At 35.0% G+C, this 25,111-nt stretch overlaps 2 protein-coding genes across 2 annotated transcripts in view; both read right to left on the bottom strand.

Moving 5' to 3' along the window:
• Positions 1-25,111, bottom strand: part of LOC130450384 (protein phosphatase 1 regulatory subunit 14C) — a 321,652-nt gene that overhangs the window by 56,088 nt on the left and 240,453 nt on the right. The gene's annotated exons all lie outside the window — the stretch shown is intronic.
• The window catches only part of LOC130450298 (coiled-coil domain-containing protein 18), a 64,286-nt gene that overhangs the window by 25,690 nt on the left and 13,485 nt on the right, over positions 1-25,111 (bottom strand). The window contains exons 2-4 of the mRNA XM_056788630.1: positions 3,805-5,215; positions 483-826; positions 204-410 (exon numbers count right to left, since the gene is read on the bottom strand). Coding sequence (XP_056644608.1) covers positions 204-410; positions 483-826; positions 3,805-5,191 — 1,938 coding nt within the window. The 5' untranslated portion in view covers positions 5,192-5,215. The remainder of the gene's footprint in view (positions 1-203; positions 411-482; positions 827-3,804; positions 5,216-25,111) is intronic.

The raw sequence follows: 25,111 nt of genomic DNA, 5'->3' as shown, positions 1-25,111 counted from the left end.
ATATTTAGCTACGACACAAATATTTTTTAAGCTAAACAAACTTTTTAAAAAAATTTCTATATATAATATAGAAGCTTTAAATTTTCTTCATTCCCTTTTTGGATACATCCCCTAAGTTTGTGGATATTTCTTATTTTTAATTAATTAAAATCTTAGTAGCAAATAAAACAGTTGATTTAGAATAAATAGATTATATTACTTACCTCTAGTTCTTGATCAGAAATGCTGTAAGCTACTACCAGTTCTTCAACAAGTCCATCCAGTCTTCCTATTAGAGCTGACAAGGCTACAGCCGCACCAGACACCGAGCTTCCCTGATGTACTAAAAGTTCTCTACTTTTAGATTCCAATACTCCTAGTCTAGCTTGTAAACTTACATTTTCTTGTCTTTTTTGTTCGTTTTGTTTGGTCTGCAACGAAACATTTATTTGTTCAGCTTTTTTATTGTTAAATTATTAAAAGAATTATTCGTATTAACTCACCAGTCGGTTAATTTCTTCTTGTTTAGTCATTATTTCGTTTTTTTTGGCTTGTATGATTAGATTTTGTCGTTTCACTTCGGCTTCGGATTCTTTCAAAGCGTCTTGCAGTGTTAATTTTTCCGCTTGCATAAAATCTTGTAATTCCAAACTTTCTAATTCCAAATCTTGTTGCTGTTGTACCAGCGCTTTTTGTACGGCCATGTTTTTATCTAATTCCATTTGCAGCGTTCTACATAATGCATTCAATTTCGATATTTCCTCTTCTTGTTGAATAACTACTTGACCTACATTTTGAAATTTGGTTTCAAGGACTAGAAGACTATCATTGGGACCAGTATTTAATTCTGTAATGAAAATTGAAATGAAAGGACGTTCCCCTCCGTGAAAATCAAGTTCCTTTAAAAATGCTGGTACTACCAACATTAGGACTGGTACTAGAAAATCAATAAGCTATGAAAGACCATCAGCATTTTTTATTTAAGAAATATACGATGTGCTTCTATATTGCTCCATGCGAATCTTCCTTTATTCGAAATAGTGTAGGATTTATTTTTCTGTTAATTTCTTCAGGACGCGCGCCGCTTTTCCTTTCACAGCTTCAATAGACTCAAATCTTGTTCCTGTTGAAGCAAATTTGACGTGGACGCGACAAACACTTGTTTCAATAAAATATAAGTTTCAATTGCAGTTTCATGTAAAATTTCACAGTTCGTTACAATATTTTTACGGGAAAACAGCCCCTATAGAAAAGGAAGCCCCGGCTACAATGGTTTGTCTACAGAAACGGCGCATTTGAAAGATAAGGCTTCAGACTAAACAGCTGACTGTACTTTATCCGTCGCAGCATTAATCTCGTTAATTAATAGCCACCCCTCGTAAAGAAATATAATAAATATTTTACATTTTTTTATCCTTACGACGCCGTCTCCCTACGGAGGTGGGCGATCCAAATGGCTATTGTCGCACGAGAAACCGTAGCTCTGAAAATTTCTGTGGACGTCCGTTTGAGCCATCTGCACCAGTCTTTTGCTGTAGGACCTCTATGGTTGTCTTATGTTCCGTCCAAGATATTCGCAGCAATCGGCTGTAGGCGTACATTTCAAACGCATCAATTTTCTTCTCCGTGGCCGCATCCATAGTCAAACTTTCGCATCCGAACAGGAAAGATGTAACAGCGAAGCATTCTGGTCCGGAGTTCCAGGCTGACGTTGCGGTTTGCCAGGAATGTCTTCGTGTTGTTTAGAGTTTTCCACGCTTGCTCAATTCTTGAACTGATTTCGAGTTTTGAGTCGCATTGCTGGTTGACGAGCGTGTCCAGGTATCTTAGAAATGACACTTGTTCAATGTCCTCTCCATGGAGTCTTTGGGTGGCGTTTCTTTGTATTTTTGAGAATACCAATAGTTTGGTCTTGGACGTATTCATATAAAAGCCGAATTGCTTGAAGTTTTGGTAGGCTACTGGCTACTACCATGGTATCATCTGCGTAACGTAATTGTATTCTCGAGGGCTTCGCTGAATACTGCCTCAGAGTAGAGGTTAAACAATTTTTTATTGGTTAAAAATTTTTAATCCAAATAAGTCTGCTTCTACTATAAATTATGAATTAGTCTAATTCTGACAGTGGTTTTTGGCTGCGATATAATTTAATTAGGTATTTCAAAAACTTTATCAATATTTCTTTGTTTCTAAAGTCGCATATACTTTAATCTTTATGATACTCAGTTTATTATCAGATACATAGAGATTAAACAATATAATAAAATATATTCAGATCTAGCTATTAATAATAATTTGATCTATAAATTTACTAATATTGGATTATTATAAATTTTTTATTTAAGCAAGTTTGATAAAAGTGATAAAGAGATAAGGATGATACATTCCGCCATACTTTGTGGTTGGTTTATGTCATTATTTGAATATAGAACACTTATAACTTCCTATGTAATTAATTTTGTTAAGTATATTTTTTTCTTCAAGTAGGTTTGTTTATGTAGCTCATATAAATGTTATTATAATTAAAAAAAAATAATTTGATCTTTATCTGCAAATTGAACTGCGCATGTTGAAACATTGACAATGGATTTCATATTCGGAGGACAATCGTTGGACTCAAAGTTGCTACTTGAGAAAATAAAAATTCATAATTGGATAGGACTTTATGGTTTTTCAAAATATTCTCCATTAGTTAATACATTTGAACCAATTGTCAACAATCAATCAATCGCTTTTCAGGTGTGGAAAAACGTTGACCTTGCAATTTATTTTTGATCTGCGGGAATAAGAAAAAATCATTGGGAGCCAAACAAGGATTGTGCGGCGGTTGAGCCATCAATTCGATGTTTCGACTGTTCAAAAACATTTCTGTTTGAATTGATGTGTGACAACTCGCATTGTCCGGTGAAGAATTATTCGTCTTCTGCAGTAGGTCATGATTTTTTCAAACAAATGCTGGTGTACCATTCAGAATTGACCTTTAATTTGCTTCAAAGTGCTTCGTGTGCAAACAAATTTTGTTGTATTTGACTCGTTGAAAGATTGTTGTTTAGTAGATGTCTTTTGAAACATCGCGACCGAATTTTCTAAGCATTTTTTACACTAATCGACACGAGATTTATTTTGAGCGATTGTTGAATTATACGGTATCTAACGGTATGTTACATGACGATCTTGCAATGTCCGATTACGCATAGCATCGATGTTTTCTGGCATAACAGCCGATTTTAGACTAGCTTGACGAAATTCATCCTTTAGTGAAGTGCGACCACGATTGAATTCGGACACACGGTTGCTCGAGATGGTGCTTAATCACTAAAAGTCGACTCACTACTGTTGGTTTAATCCAAGTCGAAATTCATAGAAAATCATCGAACGAAAATGTTTTTTTTCCATGTTTTGACCAAGTTGAATGTTCACCATTAAAAATGTCACCATCTTCATCACGGCAATGTCAGATTTTACATATTAACATCGGTGTTGCCGTATCTCAAAACTTAATTAGCAACCTACATACATTTTGCATCAAAATGTATGTGGCAATCCATGACAGGAATTTTACTGATTTTAAGGGATGCTTACAAACGGTTCACAGTCATATTGTAATGTTTTATTTATGTCTTAGGTAGGTAGCTATGGTTTTTTTATGGGTATCACTAAAAATACCCGCCATTACACCCATGCATTCTACCTCCTCACCATAAGACTACCTTTAATGGGTGCAAGATTAAACAGCTATGAAATTAAACGGGAGGGACCGCATTACGTAACCCTCGTAATCTATATTAATAATACAGCGAAAATTATTATCAAATCAAAACTTACCTTCCGTTTCTCCCCCTAATATGGCCATCACCCGCTGAGAATTATTAAGCAGTTCTTCTTTCAAACCCTGCTTTTCTATACTTTCTTCTCTTAATTTATCTTCAGTCTCTTTGAGTTTTTCAGTCTGCAATTTGTAGTCTTTTTGTAATGTTTCGTATTTTTCAGTCAACTTTCCTAATCTGTCATGTAACGTTTCCATATCCGCCAACATTAGATCGACTTGAACATCCTTATCGCTCGTTTCAGTGTCTTGAGGATCTTTAGGTTTAATCGTTATTCCCGCCAAAGCGTTTTCAATATCTGTATTAGTTAAAGCCGTTTGAACGCTATTTTCATGGTATATTCTAGTTTTGATTTTACATTTCGGGATGTACGCTGAACTGTTTATTAATTTCGATGTACTATCTCTCTGTTTAGTAACTGCCAAACGATGAAGAGTGTTCTCTCTACTAGCAGGTTTTTTAGTTTCTTTATTATTGTCGTTACCTTTTTTCTGTCTAGGAAGTGTTGCGTATTTTTCTATAGTTTTTGTATCTAAAGGGGTCATTTTATGTTTCGTGCAATCTATGGTTCCTTTTAATGATCTTGACATAAGAGGCGCTGGTTTACTGTTGATAGACGGCCACCGTCCATCATCGGCAACTGTAGTTGTCGGTGTTCTGCTTCCGGAAGGACTACGTACCGTAGCTGGAGACAATCGTTTATTAATATCTAAATTATTAGGAGTATTTTTGGTCCTCTGATTAGATTTTGTGCTTGGAGAGGATTTGGCTTGTAATCTATCGATAGATTTGATTCGCGCTGGTCCTGTTGAAGTCCTAGGTGTAACGGGAGGTTTACAACTAGATCTATTATTTCTTGTAGACGATTTGGTTCTTGTATCGGTCGCGGTATTTTTCTTTTTACTATTATTTATCGAAGTTCTTCTATTTGTTCTAATGTTTGATCCACTGAGCGATGAACTTTCGCTTCCGTTTTCGCTGGTAACGTCGTCGTGTCGACGATAATCTTCGAGTAAAGTTGAATTTTTTCTTACGAGTAAATTGTACGCTTCGTCGTAGTTAGAATAACAACTAATTATTGAAGAATCACAAGATCGTGCATCTTGAGATACGGTACTTAAATTGCGTCTGTAAGCGCCGTTTTCTGTATTATCCACATTTTCGATTACTTCGACTCCGCTATCGCTGCCTTCGCATTGCGAGGATTTTTTTATTTTAGGATTTTCTATTACTGTGATATTTGAAATGTTGAAAGCGTGAATTGTGCTGTCTGCTTCGATTTCGCCTCCGCTATCGTTGAAAATGTTGGTTTCGTTAGAAGAAACTTGGTTTTCTTCTGCGGGAGGAGGATCGATTTGTGCTAGTGAAGAATCCACTTCGTCCATTGTTAACTTGTCATATTATCGGATCTGTAACGAGTACGGTTAATTAACATAATTTCAACATAAAATGCATTAAAAAATAAAATTGGTCTTATGAAAAGACGCCTTCTTTGTCCTTCGAGACATCAATTTGAAAATTTAAGCGGTTAAAGCCATCATTAACGTTCCAGAATGCTGTACCATATCAAAGTTTCATTTTTTTTAAATGAAACATCCTATATATTTTCACATTATTTCCAAAGCTTGTAATAATTTATATTTTCGATCATTTATTTTGCAAAGAATTAATAAAAAAAAGAAATAATAGAATGAAATGTGTTTTCCATGTATTTTTTCACGTAGAATACTATGGAGTTGTATACAGTGCTTTTCAGATAAAAGTATCCACCTTTAATAACTTTTGTAATACTGGTATTTAGAAAAAATCCAAAAACACGTCAATTTATGTTGGAACGGGCAAGCATTATGGCTTATTTAAACTTACTGGAAAAGCCACCCCCTCACCCCTAGCAGCATCCCCTTTATTTTTTTAAATTACTTTTCATATTTTTTATCTAAAATTTGGATACTCCTCTTTGAGCTGATTTCAAAAATGTATAATGAGATTATTTACTTTCACCTTATTTGCCTGTACTAAAATGGGTTGTACAACAGTTCAAACTCTTTAATCTTTTTAACTGTGCTATTTATTATGAAGTTACAATAAGTGTTCAAAATGAGTATCATTCACTTCCATACAATGGTATAATCTATTTTGAAATGCCTCTCTGACATTGCTTAATACGGCTGGATTTTATTGTCGACATTCATTTTCTATCCTCTCTCGTAAATCATCCAGAGATTCTGGTTGGGTAGCATAAACTTTTGTTTTTAAATACCCCCATAAAAAGAAGTCTAGGGGTGTTAAATCCGGTGACCTAGGTGGCCACTCCATCATCTGCCCCCTTCTACCTATACAACGAGCGGGGAATGTTTCGTTTAAAAATTGTCGGACAGGCATAGCATAGTGTGGGGGAGCTCCGTCTTGTTGAAATACCAGTAAATCTTCGGAAAGGTTATCATTTTCTATTATTGTTGTAATACGTGGGTCAACCCCTTCCCTGAGTAACTCAAGATATGATTCACCATTTAAATTTCCATTGATGAAGAAAGGTCCGACAATGTGGTCACCTAGGATACCACACCAAACGTTTAACTTTTGGGGATGTTGTGTATGGAATTCACGCATAATATGTGGATCACTTTCAGCCCAATATCTACAATTATGCCTACTTATTAAGCCATTTAATGACCATGAGCATTCATCAGAAAAGCAAATATTGTTTAACAATTGTGGATTGTTATTGATAATTTGCGTCATTGATTCGCAAAACTCTAGACGACGATCAAAATCATCTTCATTCAACTCGTGCATCAACTTAACTTTGTATGGGTGGTACTTGAATTTATGTAGAACTCGGAAAACTGTAGAAGATGAAACACCGATCGCTCTACTTATTGTTGACAACGATTGGGGTTGTTGAGCCTCTAAGCTGACTTGCCACAGACCCTGTTGTGGTAAATTTCTCCATCAATTGAATTACATACTTATGAGTTGCATGTCTTCCGTCATGTAATTCGTTAAATATTCTAGCAGCAGCTCTTGCACAATTATTATTTTGGTAGTATAAACCTACAATTTCAATTCTTTCTTGCAAAGAGTAAACCATTTCAGAGAAACAAAATAAATAATGTATCAAATTACACTATCAATAGTGACTACAAATTCTAGTTGAGAATGTCAAACTTTAATAAAAAGTAGAGTTTTTTGTTGTTTGGATTTTTTAAGTAGAATAAATAGCACAGTTAAAAAGATTAAAGAGTTTGAACTGTTGTACAACCCATTTTAGTACAGGCAAATAAGGTGAAAGTAAATAATAAGTAAAATTTGTGCTCTTAAAAGAAAAATTGTTTATCTCATAAACTAACCACTTTAACCTACAAGTATTATACATTTTTGAAATCAGCTCAAAGAGGAGTATCCAAATTTTACATAAAAAATATGAAAAGTAATTTAAAAAAATAAAGGGGATGCTGCTAGGGGTGAGGGGGTGGCTTTTCCAGTAAGTTTAAATAAGCCATAATGCTTGCCCCTTCCAACATAAATTGACGTGTTTTTGGATTTTTTCTAAATACCAGTATTACAAATGTTATTAAAGGTGGATACTTTTATCTGAAAAGCACTGTATATTATAAGCGCTGGGAGTGATATACATAACTTGAATAGGTCAAAACCGACATTTTCGTTGGGGAGCCGTATTTTCCGAACGGGAATTTGTTTGGCAAAAAGGCGAGTCAGGAGTTTCTGAAAAACATATCCAAAATTCGCGCAAGGTGGGGTTTTTGAGAAATCATTTTTTGCAAAGTCAGCTTGATTTCTTGATAACAATAATATAGAACCGCTATGTATTCTATGGGGAATTTAAAAAGTTATGTATAATACCCTGTACAATGTAAGAGACATTCGAAAATGAAGATCTGTTACGGCCAAAGCATTCGATTAGAAGTAAAAATTCTGGAAAATTATTCATTTCGTTAATATTCATTGAATCTTATACAGGATGAATAAAAATGCCAATACGTTTTTTCAAATAAATCACAATGAATTTTATGTGATTATTGAAAAGTTCTACCAACATACTTCTATTTTTATCGAGCATTCTCTATACGTGAAATTACTAGATTTTGAGCAGAATACTGATTATGTACATGACAATATGTACATTATTGTTTTTTGATTTAGCGGTTGGGTTTGCAGACTTTGAATTAGGGCAAAAATGATTTTCACCAGATTGATGATTGATATGATCTGGATAATGGTAGAATGCAATAAAAACGCTTTACTATCATCAAGATTATACCATGAACGTTTTCCTGAAAGGCGGCAACTTACAAATGAAGGCTTGAAAAATTGATGAATCGCACGGGTTCAGTTAATTAGCATGAACGATTCAAAACATCAGTGACAGAAGAAAGTGAAATTAATAATTTGCTGGCAGTTACTGAAATCCCACAGTATTTCCAGGAATCAAGAACTGAGCTCCAACTAATCCATATCACATAGTGACTCACAGTCAAATTACATGGCTGTTAAATATGTTGGTGAATATGTAGTCCATTATAAGTTGCCTTACGTCTATTCTGTTGAATAAAAACCACAAAGGACGTAGAGTATGCTAAAAAGTTGTAGGAGAATAATTAATCTCACCATCAATTTCTTGGAACAGTATCCGTGAAAATGACAATAACGTTCAAACTTTTTGTTTTGCATAAAATTTTTTTTAGTCTGTGTTATAAATTTACTAATAAATTTCGTTTTTACGTACCATAAATTGCGTGTAAAACTTTCACACAAGAAAACCATAATATAATAAACATTCTTGGATGAAACATACTTTTTATTATATTGATCGAACCCTGTATATATAAAAGACGTTATTTCAGAAACAAATGAGACACGTTTTGAATAACTGAAATCTTGAACCGTTTTATACTTTTTGTAAGAACGAAAATAAATTTAATATCGATAGTAGTTTGTCGTATAATGGTTTTGTCGACTTGAGAAAATTGTTTCAGAGAGTTACTTTGGAATCTCGTGTTGTATTTCTGAACGCATTCCTATTTTACCGACCGATATGTTTATTTCGTTTTGCTGTTATTCTCGATTTGCGATGGCGATCTGCGATTTGCTGTTGGTATTTCAGATGAGACATTCGTTTTAACCTCAATACAGAATACAAATCAGGAAATTGAAATAAAGAGGAATCATTATATTTTTAATTAAAAGTCTTAGGCTAGCAAATTAGAATTTATTATTCAATGCAGATGCCTTTGTGGACAATACAGTAGAGGTCATAATCTTTATAGTACGATTTGTTTTCAGCCTCTAAATAGGCTTCAGTTTTGGAACAAAATTTCTGTCCAGCAAGCATCCTTTTAAGGTCTGAAAACTGGCAGAAGTCGCTGGGGGGATAGATCTGGAGAATACTATGGATGCGGAAGCAATTCGAGACACGATTCATGCAATTTTGACATCGTTGATTTGTGACAACGTGCAACAGCATTTCCTTCTTCTTCAAATAGGGCCGTTTTCCGCGATTTCGTTCTTAAAACTCTCCAATAATACCAATGTAATAGTCGCTGATTTTTCCCTTTTCAAGATAGTCGATGAATGATTATACACCAAAATATTGATGCCATAACCGACTTTCGTGTCTTTCCACGCCTTGGAGTGTAATCCACTCGTCCAACTGTTATTATAATTGAACGACTTAAAGCACTGCTCAGAATCATCAATTCGTTGGTCGATTGAGTTCGCGCGGCACCCATTTTGAACAGAGCTTTCGCATACCCATATATTCATTCACGATGTACCTAACACGCCACTTGGGGGCGTCCATTGTCCTCGGTGCTCATTCCGCTTCGTTCAAACTTAGCAAACTACTTCTCAACTGTATTTACTGCACGATTGGGCGACATTCCATAATTGTTATTGACATTTGAAATGTCAACACAATTAATTAAAATAAAATAGTGGATAGCGGAGTTTAAACGAAGCCGTATGACCTGCGAGGACCAGTATCGCAGTGGTCGACTCTAGGCATTTTTAAGAAAGTCCATAAAGCGCTACTGGATGATCGTGGACTGAAAGTGCGCGAGCTATTAGACATAGTAGACATTACAAAAAGTGCGGTACATTGCATATTAACTGAAAATTTGGACCTTGAGAAAGCTGTGCTTAAGATGGATGTCGCGTTTGCTGACAAATGTGAAGTTGTTGCAATCGATTTTTTGGCAATGTTTCACAGAAATAAAGCCCCGTTTCATAACCATGAATGGAACCTGGATTCATCACTTTACACCCGAAACACAAAAATAATCAAAACAATTGAGTGAAAAGGGAGAACCTGCTCTAAAGAAGGCAAAAGCCGTTAAATCTGTAGGCAAGATCATGGCGTCGGTTTTTTGGGATGCGCGTGGGATAATTTGCAACGTTTGAGCGAAAAAATCAAACAAAAACGGCTGCATTTGGGTAAGAAGAAAGTGTTATTTAAAAAGACAATGCATCAGTTCATACATCCGTTATTGCAATGGCCAGAATTGGTTAATTAAAGTTTAAATTGCTACCTCATGCATTCTATTCGCTAGATTTAGCCCCTTGGGATTATTTTCTGTTTTTAAACCTTTATTAAGGGCTCAGATTTTTCAGCAATGAAGAGGTGAGGTCGCAGTTATTGGCTAGTTTGAAGAGCTTGATGATTGTTATTATTTTTCCAAAATTGTTGTGTTTTCTTTGTTGGGCGAGAAACTTCTGGGATCATCCTCGTATATATGTACCAATATGGCAGCATGTCAAAGTTGTCGATAACAAAATGACAATATCTAAAGAACATTTTGGATTATTTTATTTGTTCGAGATTTGGTATGTTAAATTAGATACAAATCATGACATCACAAACATTTATTGAAGGAACCTTCGTTAAATCGTCATTCTTAGAAATTTGTATGCAAAGATTTATTGACGAAGTTGATAGTTTTGTCAATTAACCGTGTTTTGAAATACACGCATTTTTTCTTAATAACAGTTTTAATAATTTTATATTTATAACCCGAAGAAGGCAATTAAAAACACCGTAACCTTTTGATCCTTGTCATTTATTTTTTTAGAACAGTGTGTATGTAACACATGTTTTGCAAGACCTTACGTAATACAAATATTGTTTTTAATATGTCGCAGACGAAAGTAAAAAAAATTAAAAACGAGATATACGACTAATTTTCCACGAAATAAGTCTGGTGCATACAGCAGAACACCATCTGCACATTATATAAATAGATTCATAGATGTAACTACGAAATGTTCACATGGGGGAGTTCGATTTTCATCATACCTCATATATTAACTCATAAACTCATAAAGAGTTTTCAAATCGGTTGTGTTTATACCCGGAATTAGTTCTCGACGAGTTCTGTATATGAGATGGTGAAATTGATTGGTAAACTAGATGACTTTCGCGCTATTATTTATGATAATAGGAAAAAAAGGCCCAAAACAAAATGAATGTCATGTGTCTTTGGTGAAATGTTTTGCCTAATCTTTCTTTCAGCGAAGGAAAGACGAACTTCATCCTGGCCGTCCACCAAATGCGATTACTTCATAAAATATTAAAGCTACGAGCAAAGTGGAAAGAGACGAAATGAAGGAGGCTACGTCTAACCAAGTAATGTTCAAGATTAGTGACTTATTTGGTATCTGTTGTACAAAAAGCAGGGTATTGGTGCAAATTTATAGAAAAATAAGTATATATTACTACGATCCTGCAATCCTTTTACAATAACTTCTTACTTTTTCATGATTCGGAGAGTGGTAATCAAACACGTCTCTCTTATATAATGAACTCGTCCATTGATATAGACCGTGAAGTCGGTTCTGTTATATTATGCTAATAGAATTTCTTTGATTTCTATACGGTTTCATACGGCAGCAACTTCTTTGTATTATTTTTATATCCAGTTTATATTATGTTGTGGCCGTCAATATAGAAACAATTTCTTAGAAGGTCTTTTTATTTGTTTACGACAAATAGAACATTCTGGAAAGCGAGATAGTGTATATAAACGAGTCTCTAGCAGCCGAGGCATCAGTAAATAATTTAATATCACAGAGATAGTGAAAAATAGTAAACATTTTAGTGGATGTTTATAAATAAATTATTTAAGATATAACCCCCGTTGAAAGTTGTTTATATAAATAAAAAAACATATGATATAGGTTGTTAGTATTATTATGTCCTCGTTCCAGTTAGGAATTGGTAACGATAACAATTCTGTTTCAATAAAATAGAGATGTCACAACATTACTGCATAAATTAAATGTTTTAATCAACTAAAATATAAGGGTCCATTGCACTATGTAACTAAGAATTTTTACCAAAACTCTTGTACTTGTTAAAATAATTATTATATAAATATGAGAATGAAAAATGTGAATTGATTCAATAAGCGAATGTATATGGAACGATTCAATAAATTGTCATTTCGTTTCAAACACCTACGTCACGTGGGTGTTCCCTTTGAATTAAATATTCCATTAATGAGAAAACTGGGTGTGGGTATTAGGAACGGTTTTATTCAAATTTTGTGGGTTCAACGATTGAAAATAAAAGACATATAAAATTATTTATTCGAATTAAACAATACTTGTTTATAACATTGAGCGCCCAAATCAAATTTAGGCTTGTAAAACGAAATTTTTATTTTAGAAGTTCATTTGCCTCTGCGTGTTTTATAAATATCTATACATATAAGTTCGGACTCAAATTTCCTACAAAGTTATCCGATGTCTAATTACCACTCCTTTCCACTACACTCTTCGTATCTCCATATTCCATTTCTGTTTTCCTGGGGGATCCATTTCAGTATTTTTTTTTGTAGTTTTTCCTCCCTCAACATCTGCACGTGCCCGTACCAAATCAGCTGTTTTTCCTCAATAAAATTGTATGATTATACACTACAAAAATTATCGCATCACTGGTATTTTAAGATAATTTTAATTTTAGTTTTGTGGGACAATCTGTATATGTATTGTGTTATTGTAAAGTGAAAATTTAAAATTATTTTGTTAATAAAGGATGTGCCTCAACGTTTAACAAGACATGTGACGAATTAAGAAGCCGCGCTCATAGAAGATGGCCGCAGTCAAAGATACGTCGCCGGGGTAATTGGAGTTCAACAAAGCACCATATCCAGAGTTGTTATTCGCTACCAAGAAACAGGGCAGCTAACCAGAAGACCCGAACAAGGCCGCGGAAGGGTATTTTCGGTAGTAGATGATCGTTATTTGAGATTAACGGCGTTAAGAATTAGGTATACCACCGCTCGAAGGCTGCAAACAGATCTGTTGGCTGCTCGTAATGTCCGAATAAGCCTACAAACAGTTCGAAATAGGCTGAGAGAATCAGGTATACGAGCCAGAGTGCCAGCTAGAGGTTCACGTCTTACCAGAGAACATCGAATAGCAAGTTTGGAATTTGCTCGAGAACACGCAAATTGGAATATTCAAGATTGATCCAATATTTTATTCACGGATGAATCAAGATTTTGTCTGTATTCATCAGATAGACGTGTACCAGTATATAGACGACGTGATGAACGGCACGATCAGGCTAATTTTTGTCAAACTGAAAGCTTTGGTGGTTTCTTTCGAGGGTCGCACGGACATAATCAATATCCTAGAACCCCATGTAGTGCCCTATATGCCTCATATCGGTAACAACTATGTGCTAATGCACGATAATGCTCGTCCACACGCTGCTAGAGTGGTTCGGCAGTACTTAGAAGAGGTCGAGATTCCCACACTGAATGGACCTGCACGTAGCCCGGACCTTAATCCAATAGAGCATGTCTGGGACCCTCTAGGATGGCAAATTCAGCAACATCCTGCACCAATAAGAACACTAGATGATCTTCAAAATGTTGTTTTAAACTTCTGGAAAAACATGCCGCAAGGATACGTCCGGAACCTGTTTAGAAACCTTTCAAGACGAATGGAAGCTGTAATTAGAGTGAGGGGCGGTAACACACGCTATTAGAAATTCATTGGATGGTTTTAGTTTAAGCACCGTTCATTTTTTTGTATAGATGTTTTGTACAACTTTTTTAAAATAAATGTTGCAAAAGGCGTATCTATCGGTGTTTTAATTCATAATAATAATAAAACTCGAAAAACAGGCCACACATTTAAAATATTTAAAAAATAATTCCATTCCATTTTATTTTTGACACCCGTATTTAAACTGGAGTAGTTAAATGCCATTTTTTCAAGTTAAGGAACAGAAAATAATCCGAAAGGGATAAAACTGGCCAATAGGGTGTATGAAGTAGCAATTCAAATTTTAATTCATTAATATTGGTCACTGCAATAAAAGATGTGTGACCTGGTGCATTGTCTTGATTAAACAACACTTTCTTCTTAGTCAAATGGGGCCGTTTTTGCTTGCTTTCTTCGCTCAAACGTTGTAATAAGTTCGCCGTTGATAGTTTTTCTTTTTTCAAGATATTCAATGAAAATTATACCACGCGTATTCCAAAAAACTGACGCCATAACCTTGCCTGGCCTTTGCCTTCATTATAACCGCTTCTCCTTTTTCAGTCCATTGTTTTGATTGTTTTTTTGTCTCAAGTGTGAAATGATGGACCTACGTTTCATCCATGGTTATGAAACGTCGCAACAATTCGGCCATGCTTGGTACTCCTTTTATATAATTTAAGCTAACGACCGTCGAGCCCATGGGTTTCGTGCACTAAGGCTATGGTCTCCTATAAACGCCGTCGGCGCGTACAGCGTGTGGACACCGTAGGCGCCATTCAAACGCTTTGCGCCGCGTTTGTAGTTATTTCGAACCATTGCAACGTAAACGCCGTATTTGAATCAGTCCAATGTTATTGTGCATTATATAATAAAAGTGACAATGAACATGAAAATAAAATACTTTTAAACACAATTGTTGGGAAAGAATGAGCAAAATAGTCGGATTGTCTAGTAAGCACAAGAGCCGCCAAAAGTGTCGAATTTATATTCATTTTATATCACAAAACTACACGCTAGTACTGTTTGTCGACTAAGGTTGTGAACGAGGAATCGCGTATGAGATGTATTGACCGCTGACGCCGTGCGTGGCGTTCAGACGTCGATCGTAACGTTTACGCTCAGGTCGGACGCCGCATATAGCATTTAATAGAAGACCGAGGCTTCGGTGATTAATAAATTGGAAAGCAAATATTGTGTTAACGAATAAGAATTAGGAAAAAAATTGTTCAAGAAAATGAAATATACTTTCTCACGACTATATCAACTATACTCACTGTTTCCATAAAATATTTTTTTTCTAATTAGACATTGTGGGAAAAGAAAAAATGAACAACTGTAATTAGCTTTCGTTTTCGTTTCAATAATTGATATCATAATTGTGATCATGAATAATGCTGAAAACCATAACAATGTTTCTTCATTCGCACAAAAAAATAATGGAAGAACTATAATACGAGGGTAGTTTGGAAAGTTTGCGACCTAACAAAGGAACAAGACATTTTTTCCATAATTATTTTATTAATATTTATTAGAAGGATTGTAAAAACTATAAAATAGACCCTGGTAGAAAATTGTCGCCAATGAACAAGTGCCTTCAGATAAATATTCTTCTATTTCGTGATGTATAGCCCGAGCTTTCAATTAAGTACATCCCATATATGCTCAAAAGGATTTGAGGCTACGCACTGGCCAATGTAAAGCGGCAATTTCGACATCCTGTACATACAGCAGGTGTGGAGGGGCATTGCTCTGGATTAGGATAAAGTTTTAGCAAAAAAACTCCAACCTAAAGAACGGTTCTTTCCAGGTTTGAGAATATCTTCCGTAATTTTTTGTTTTTATTTACTCTTTTAGTTATTTCTATTATACATATTTTCTTTTAGATTTAAAATTTAAAATTTTTGGTTTATAATTTAATAGGATTGCGGGTAATTGGGGGCGGGCGGTTACAGCTGCATCTGCATTATTCCTTCAGGTAGATAACTTTTTATAAGGGTCACTTACTCCTAATTAGCACTATTGAAAATAAGCTGTGACGGCCGGTATCAGACAAGGAGACAGCCTCAGCCCGATCTTGTTCAGATCATAATGGATGAGATTCTAAACGAGGTAAAGCAAGCTGGAAGAGGATACCGAATGGGAAACAAAGAAATAAAAATAGTATGTTACAAAGGCTACTGTATAGGTTTGAACAAATAGCGAAAGCTTTTAACATGCTTTTATAGAGAAGATGTAAGCGGGACACACATTATTTGACCACAAGAGAAATGATGAAATAAGGGAGACATGTAACATCCAGTATGTAGTGAGATGGGCGAGAAATCGGCGAAGGGAATGGAGAGACCACGTGAACAGAATGTCAGATGACAGATTGGCAAAGATTGCAAAGGAAGAAACACCGAATACATCCCGACCACCTACAAGATGGTATGAAAACTGGACAACCATTGATGCAAACACGGGATTATATCCTAACGTACGATGAAGAAGAAGAAGAGTAAATAAGCATAAAAAGGGTGGTTACTGGAAAACGGAATATAGTCTAGGCCACACTTTAAGTAAAATGTCTGGGAAGCAAATAAGTTTAAACAGGATGTAGGACTATTAATTTGTTTAGTTAAAAATTAATAACAATAAAGTAAAAAATTATCGGCCGTAACGCCAATAATAATTAATATTAGCAGTTCTAGTTTGAAAGATTTTTTTTTCTGATACAATTGCTACGAAGACAGGATCATTGCTCACCAAATATACAAATTCTTTGGGAAATTCTTTCGCCGACATTTCTAATATGTGGTTATTGAAAAAAGCAGGTGCTTCTAAATCGGTTGCGCGGTAAAAGATTTAATAGGTTATTGAGGTTATTCAACCGACTGTATTTCCGCATACATTTTATTTATTTATAAGAACGAACTAAGTACAGTGACATTGCGTGTATGTGACATTTATTCTCAAGAGATCTCTACCGCAATTAAATTGTTACATAGGAAGTATCAATACAGTCAACATTTTATTACATTCGAATATGTGTAGAAAAATGTCGTGTCCTATTCTAACGGTAAATAAACGTGTAAAATAATAACACCGATAATTTTTTTGAGCATACAAGGAACGTTTTCACGAACTATGGTGGAATCCCGCAATTGTGAAGAGTGAGTCATACTAAAGAACGATTGTACAGGCCAAGCAAATCAGTTAATATATAAACAAGGTTGTTAAATATACGAGGATAGTCCCAGAAGTACCTGGCCTGACTAAGAAATAGCGATAGTTAATTGAAAAATACCACTGTATTAGAAAATACACAATCTATGCAGCATTATGTTTCAAGTTTGGTCATGTCAATCAATAGTGAACGTTTCCAGTGAGTTTGTAAACATCGTTATGTGATACGATATTTTTATTTAAAAGGCATTAGCCCAACCAATATAAAAGCTAAACTAGATTCTACTCTGGGTGAAAATTCACAGAGCAGTACTGAATTATCGTGGACTGAAAGTGTGCGAGCTATCAGACATAGTAGGCAGTCCAAAAAGTGCGGTACATCACATCTTAACTAATAATTTGGACATGAGAAAGCTGTACGAAAGATGGGTGCCGCGTTTGCTCACAATGGAACAAAAACAGCGTCGTGAAGATGTTTCCATCGTGTGTTTTACAGAATTATAGCCGAATTTTTGCGACGTTTCGTAACCATGGATGAAACGTTGGTCCATCGCTTCACAACCGAAACAAAAGAACAATCGAAACAATAGTCTAAAAAGGGAGAAGCGGCTCCAAAGAATGCAAAGACCGTTCCATCTGTAGGCAAGGTCGTGGTGTCGATTTTTCGGGATACGCGTGGGATAATTATCAATGTCTATCAATTAAATTGTTATATAGGAAGTATCAATACAGTCAACATTTTATTACATTTGAATATGTACAGAAAAAAGTTATGTCCTATTCTAACGGTAAATAGTGTGCATTTATTAAGTTTCCTCATACAAACATGTAAAATAATAACACCGGTAATTTTTTTTGAGCATACGAGGATCGTTTTCACGAACTACGGTGGAATCCCGCAATTGTGAAGAGTGAGTCATACTGAAGTGCGATTGTACAGGCCCAGCAAATCAGTTAAATACCGCCAAAAAGAGAAAGCGTATTACAAGGTCCCATAAGTACCTGGCCTGACCTAGAGATGGCTGTAATTGCTACAAAAATACCACTTAGAAAGTACACAATGTATACAGTATATATTTCAAGTTTGAAGACGCCACGTTGATTAGTATTTGTTTGGCAGCCATCAATAGTGAACGTTTTCACTGAATTTCCAAACATGTTGTTTCCATCGAGTGTTTCACAGAAATAAAGCCGAATCTCTTCATAACCATGGATGGAACGTGGGTCCATCACTTCACAACCGAAAGAACAATCAAAACAATGAATTAGAAAAGGAGAAGTGTCTCTAAAGAAGGCAAAGACCGTACCATTTGCAAGCGAGATCATGGCGTCGGTTTCTTAGAATGCGCGTGAGATAATTTTCATTGACTGTATTGAAAAAGGAAAAATTATCAACGGCGAGTATTATGCGAACTTACTGTAACGTTTGAGCCAAGAAATTTGGCATTTGGCTAAGAAGAAAGTGTTGTTTCATCAAGACAATGCACCAGCTCTCACATCCACATTCAATTGCTACTTCATGCACCCTATTTGCCAGATTTAGCCCCCTCGGGTAAGTCTCTGTTCCTAGACTTGAAAAAGTATATCGGATTTGTCAACAAGGTGAAGAGGTGATGTCGGCTGTTGATGACTATTTTGAGGAGATTGACGAAAGGATAATAAAACTCATTTACTAATCCAAAGCTATCATTTCAAATATTGTTAGAGAATGATTCAAAAATTTCCTAAGCAGCTGATACAAGTTTCCGGATTTTTCAACAGCCCTGTTCTATAAGAGTTGGAAATTTTGTTTTAGTAAGTAAGGAGTTCCAAATTGTGTATTCTCAACAGTTTAGTTGAGTTAAAACTTGCAAGGTGCAGTGTGTAATCTATTCAGTTAAAAAAAAAAGTGTTAATGACACAGTGGAATTAGTCAGTAGTACACTTGGTGTTAGGAAATTTACGATTTCCAGAGTTATTAAAGAAGAGAAATATGGCGAGTTTCAAGAAGCACGTGAATCCCAGGAAAGATCATTTGAAAGAAAGGACATGCGTTCTTCTTTAGAAAATAACGTATACAAAGTTCTTGTCACGGATCTAGAGGATTACTCCAAACTGTATCGTACTATATTGTAGTATGGAGAAGAAATGATATAACCTAAAGGCTATCAAAGAAATGAAAAACCAAAGAAGAAATATATTTTATTTAAATGAAACGTGGATCAGTGAGGGACAGTTGAAGGTGTGTTATTGGTGACAACGCCATTAGTCACGTAATTTCAGTCAGTTTCCAACATGTGCAGCGAAATTTTTTTATATTATAAGGAGAAAGCGTTTTTGTATTATGTATTATCACTTATTTTATTTATTATAAATTCTATGCAATTCAAAACTGATCCAAGTTACCAGTTAAGGGTAAAAGTTGGCTTTTGTTTCAATGCCGATTTTACATTTATAGAATTATATGTAATTACACTGAGCTCAACAACGTACGTATTACTAAAAATAATTATATTACCTCAGAAAACAGATGACATGCCTGTTGGTGGTAATGTTGTATTTTCAGTATATGACCCACATATTTTTGAAAGAATTCGTAAATTATAAGTATGACGATTATAGAATACAAATATCATCGAAATATTTGAAATTCTTTTCAACAAACTAAAATAGACTAATTTAGTTGCTAGTAGGTGATCTGTCCAAATAAATACTTATACGAGGGCTGTTTCATCATCAAGGGTTAACCGTCATGTTTCAAATTCGCTACCAGCGATCCACAGTTGCTTGTGAAGAACCTCAACTTACAAGCTGTGCCAGTTGTAACTTCTGTCAGTCAGACCAAAGTACAAACTGCCTGCATGATATCGATCGAAGAGAAGGAGTTTACGGAAAACCTGGAGAAAGATTCGCGCAGTTTAGCATGAAAGAAATGGTTAGGATGGTTAGGGATTAAAGACGAACCAAGACACACGTAGCTTCTCCAGAGGCGACTAGGCGTTCGAGGTCTGCTCGCTCCGCTGTCCCAAGAAAAAGTGAGTTCGTGAAAATAAGGAATAGGAGAGGGTGCCATGCAACATTGTGAAAGGTAGAGGGGTTTGGGTATGTTGGTTTTTCCTCAGACGAGCTACCAGATAAACGAAGAGGATAAATGCATTCTGTTAGGATATTAAAAAAGTAATGAAACTTGGAATTCTCATAAAAACGGTAACTTGGAATTTCTTGGGTCTGGTATCGGTCAGCCAGATGCCGAAGGAATATTGTTTTATTGAGGAAGTTTTACGGGGAAGGGTGAAAAATCTGGGTGCGTATAAAATAGAAGATGAAGGTCTCTAGCGATTAAAGCCATTCCACATTCTATACTTTTTAAAAGGAGTGAGATTGCTGGATCAGCTTTAAACATTGGGTTCTCCAGTATCATAGACATACATATATACAAGCGTGAATGAAAGTATTATAGAATTCGACGGCACATACCATGGAACGACACACTTTTAGTATTTAGTTTAGTGTCAGCCAGAATTACAAATCGAATAATCTACTTCCAATTTTATTTGCGTCAAACTATTGAGACCTAATTCTTTCATATTTGTATTACTATGAAAGATAATTAGTTACGGTATCAAGTCTTTCGAGACGTACAACTGATAACAGGTAGTAGATGAAACTATCACGATAAAAAAAGATTGTTAACTATGGTCTAGTAATTTCTAAGCTGCCAATTAATTTCTATAAAAGATTGTGAATTGGAAAATTGCTGTTATTTTCGGTTGAATTCCATTTCAGTACAAGACCGTGAAGGTCAATAGTTATTGATTCAATAACGTCATATTCGCGTGTATATTTATATGAAATATATAGTGATAGTGGTTGGAATGTACACTGGTATTCAAATTCGACCAAATTTATTGAATAATTATTTCCCAATCTTGTATTTCCTCTAGAATAAATTCAAAATAGAGATTTTTGAAATATTCACTTTCAAGTATACGTATTAAGGAGAGTAAGGTTACATTCTAATTCGATCGTTAGAATAAATATATCAGAAGTGACTATTGTGCCACAACACGTGTACAAAGGAATATTCAAAATATTTAAAGAAAAACGTAACAAGCCGCCACACTCATGAAATAAAAGACCACTCAAGTCAATGGATAGCAAAGGACCGTTTTTTGAGATATATATGGAATGTTGTTCATCGACTACCAAAAAGTTAAAACAATCAAATCAAACATCAAACTTGATGAGATAAAGCAGAAACATCAAAAAAGTGAACGCAATTGAAGACAAAGAAAGTGCTTTATAATCAAGACAACGCACCTTCTCAAATTTCAGTAATTGCCATCCCTAAACTTAATTGAATTGGTATTCCATCCACCGTAACCACCAGATCTAACCCTCAGCGATATTTTCCTGTTTCCTAACCTTAAAGTTTCACTTACAGGTTAGAGAGAACGTAAGTAAACCCTTTGGAAGATAGACGACAATTATGTCTTGTTGTTTTGTTAGGTCGGAAACTTTTCAGGTAACCCTCGTACACTATAGTACAGGATGGCCAGATAAGAATACCAATAATGGAAACCATTAGTTATAGAAATCACTAGGTAAAAAGTAAAGTGCCCAAATTAACAATAGTGGTAAATATTTTCAGATTTCTAGCGGATATAACCACCATCTTAAACTTTAATATTTATTTCTCACTAAAATTCATCGAGTACATATTACCAAAAATATAATTTCCGAAAATAAATATACTTTATGATTTTCGTTCAAATAAAACTGAATTAATGACATGAGAAACATTCAAAACGTTAAATTGAAGGACGCCGAATATTTTTTTCTTTTAACAAACGTTTCTTTTTCGTGATCGACATATAAATATATTTTTAACCTAAATCGATATTCAATAACCCTGAATCTCGAAAGAAGAATAGAAATTTGGTCGAATTAGTTTGAAAATAACGAAAGATACGCAGTGAGGTCCATGGATTCTTGGCCAAACCACAAATCAAAAAAAGGCTGTTCATGGTGACTTGTGTTCATCATTTTCAATAATTAGAAATGGGTCTATTATGTTTCACTCGGGCGAGAATCATTAGAAGATGACACACGTATGGGAGGTTATGTGAAAGAAATTCTTTGCGTGATCGGTGCCTAAAAACAGAAGAAATCTAAAAAAAAACTAAATACGTTATCAATTGGAAAATTGGAAATTGGAAAAGGATCGGAGAGAACTAACTACATACTACCAAAACTTAATATATTTTGGGTTTGTATTATCGATTTTATATTTAAACTTGTACCTGGTTTTATTTTTTAAAGGATTGTTTACATTAAGTAATTGCGTTTCTTGTTTTTTGCTGCAGAGACCGGCATTTCCAGAATAAGTGTTCTTAGGATCCCACGTAAGCATATGACAAAAATGTCTACATAGCGGCATAGAAGCTTTAGTGAGACGTTTTGAAAATTAGGTGGAAATAAGGGAAGAATATATTATACAGTTTTGGAGAGCATTAGGTATACCGCAACGTCATACTGCACGTGTCAGTTTTTAAAGTGTAAATATCGATGGTTTTCAGTTCAAGTTTCTCATTAAATTTATAGATAACACCTAAAATTACGATGAATAAACTAAGTTGCTGGTCGTCGAATTTGATGAAGGAAATTACCAAATAAAATGTTTTCCAAAAGTGTACAAGGTCGAATAATAAAAATTTAGAGACTAGAAAATGGAAAATTCAAACCCTCACAACGTGCACTTCGCAATGAAACAAATGCAAGAGAACATTCTAGAGATTGGTTACGAAAAAGGGTTTTATTAGAAACATTATTCTACATTCGAATACTCCCTTTCCATACGTTTTTACCAATGATCGAAGCAGTGATGAAAGTTTTCTTTGGTGAGGGCCTTTAGAAACTTTGCCTTGTTTTGCTTTACCGCTTCCATCGACTTAAATCGGATCCTTTTCAAAGCAAATATTTTTCTAACCTTTCAAGGAAATCTGAGCAGACCCGTTGGTTCAAGAGCTTTTGGTAAGGAGTCAGATTTTTTGGCACCAACTTCGACTTTTGTCATGTGTAATTCCTCGTGTAAAATATTTCTAGCCGTTTTTTTATCGGCGTTTACATCATCGGCAATAATCCGGATGCTCATTCGACGATTTCCATGCATGTTAATTTTTGTCACTGTTGATATTTTGCTCGGATAAAAGTTTTAATATACGTTGGCAGCTAGAGACATCCCACATTCTGAACTTTTTGATTAAAGCCGTATTAATAGATCAGCTATCAACATTGAGCATCTTCAGTGGCATATAACCAGAAAAGGGGACGATAGATCCTCATGAACTATACGTACATACAAACGTGGTATCAATTCCTAAATTTTTTAAAGTATCGTGTTTCTTGTTTTTTCTAAAAACAAAATCTAAATGAAAAAATATAGTCGGTAATTGAGACGTGGTTACACATCAGTAGTAAAACAATCAAGTATGACCGTTCCCATCGGGTAACAGTATATGGAATGTGTTGGAATCTTATTTTAAACAAGAAGAATGGTTTGATAGAGACACTTTTACGTAAACGGCTATAGGTTTGTTCCAGCCTGCTAGTCGGGACCGTTCTTGGAACGGTTATCGGAAACGTTTATAGATATTTCCTGCGCAATTTTCGGCTATGCTCAGTTCCGTCCCGGAAACGGTTGGAACACAAATCAGAATCGTTCGTATAACGGTAACCGCCCGGTTGGAACACGTGATCTTTATTGCGCAGAATTTTCACAGTACCAAACTTTTTCGTCCCTCGCTGTTAGTGGAGTTTAAATGCAATTGCCCAAAATTTTACGTTCGTAAATAATGATTTTTGAAGCTCTGTTTACTCCTTTTCCATTTGCGTAAGCGTATTGCCTTTCATAGACAAATATTTGACAGCACTATACACAGTAAAAGCTAAGTGAATTAAGAAATGACTGATTGTTTATGTTTAAATCTGAACAATGCATGAAGATAAACACTTTATATAGGAGAAGTAGAGATGTAAGCACAGTTTATGTACTCAGTTTCTGTTAGATAAGATAATGTGAGGCGAGACATGTGAAATATTGTATTAGTTCAACAAAACAAACAGACGATTATTAGTTTAATAATTTTTTAAATTCGGTTGATAGACGACATCCGGAGACTGATATTACGATCTGTTTATCACCGTAATGGTTGAGACCTAATTTTTTTTCAGTAAACAAGAAAATTTAGCAAATAGTATATATAGTATTATAAGGATCAAAATTTGCAGTTGCGAGGCGGAGTGCAGCGCAGCCGAGTGAATGCAAAATTGCGAGTAAAAATAGACACTTTTAGTCCGTATGATATATACTATTTTTTCTCCAACCAAGTCAAAATTAAAATAAATTTAGTTTTATTCAAAAATCGTTAATAATTTGGTAATAAATTTGAACACCTATCTATTAATTATAACAGCGATGGCAAGTCGGTAGTCATGGACATCTGGTATTGTTGGTAAATATCGATTGTCAAGTAGAAGTACTAATCATATAATTTTTACGCTGCTTTCAAAATGAATCCCGAATACGATGAAAATATACCTGCGGATATATTAGAAAGTGCCGAAGCAGTATATCTAAATCTTTTGCAACCCAAATCTCGCCAAGTTTATGAACTTGCATATCAGCGATTCATGAATTGGTGTAAAGAAAAAAATGTGCAAAACTATGCGGAGAGTGTTCTTATGGTGTATTTCTCAAATTTAACGAAGACCGTCAAGCCATCCACTATTTGGTAGGAGGAAGTGGATCGGTTCCTGGATATGGCACCTGATAATTTATATTTGACGATAAAGGTTGTTCTGGTATTAGGAATTGGAGGGGCTATGCGTTGTGACGAACTAGTTCATTTGAAAATTGATGACATTGAGGATATGGACTCGGTTCTGGTCGTAAAAAACAAAAAACCTCGTTTGTTTACCATTATAGGGGATAATTATTTGCGTTTATTGCGAAAATATGTTGCACTACGGCCATCAAATATACAGGAACGTCGTTTATTTTTGAAGAACTTTAATGAGAAGTGTCAAAGAATGGTTGTTGGTATTCACAAAATTAGTGCCTCACTTGTCTTAAAAGACATAAAGGTTGA

The sequence above is a fragment of the Diorhabda sublineata genome, chromosome 1 (genome assembly GCF_026230105.1).
Source record: "Diorhabda sublineata isolate icDioSubl1.1 chromosome 1, icDioSubl1.1, whole genome shotgun sequence".
Classification (NCBI taxonomy): Eukaryota; Metazoa; Arthropoda; class Insecta; order Coleoptera; family Chrysomelidae; genus Diorhabda; species Diorhabda sublineata.
The sequence above is the reverse complement of the archived record's forward strand: the minus strand, read 5'-3'. Positions and strand labels throughout refer to the sequence as shown.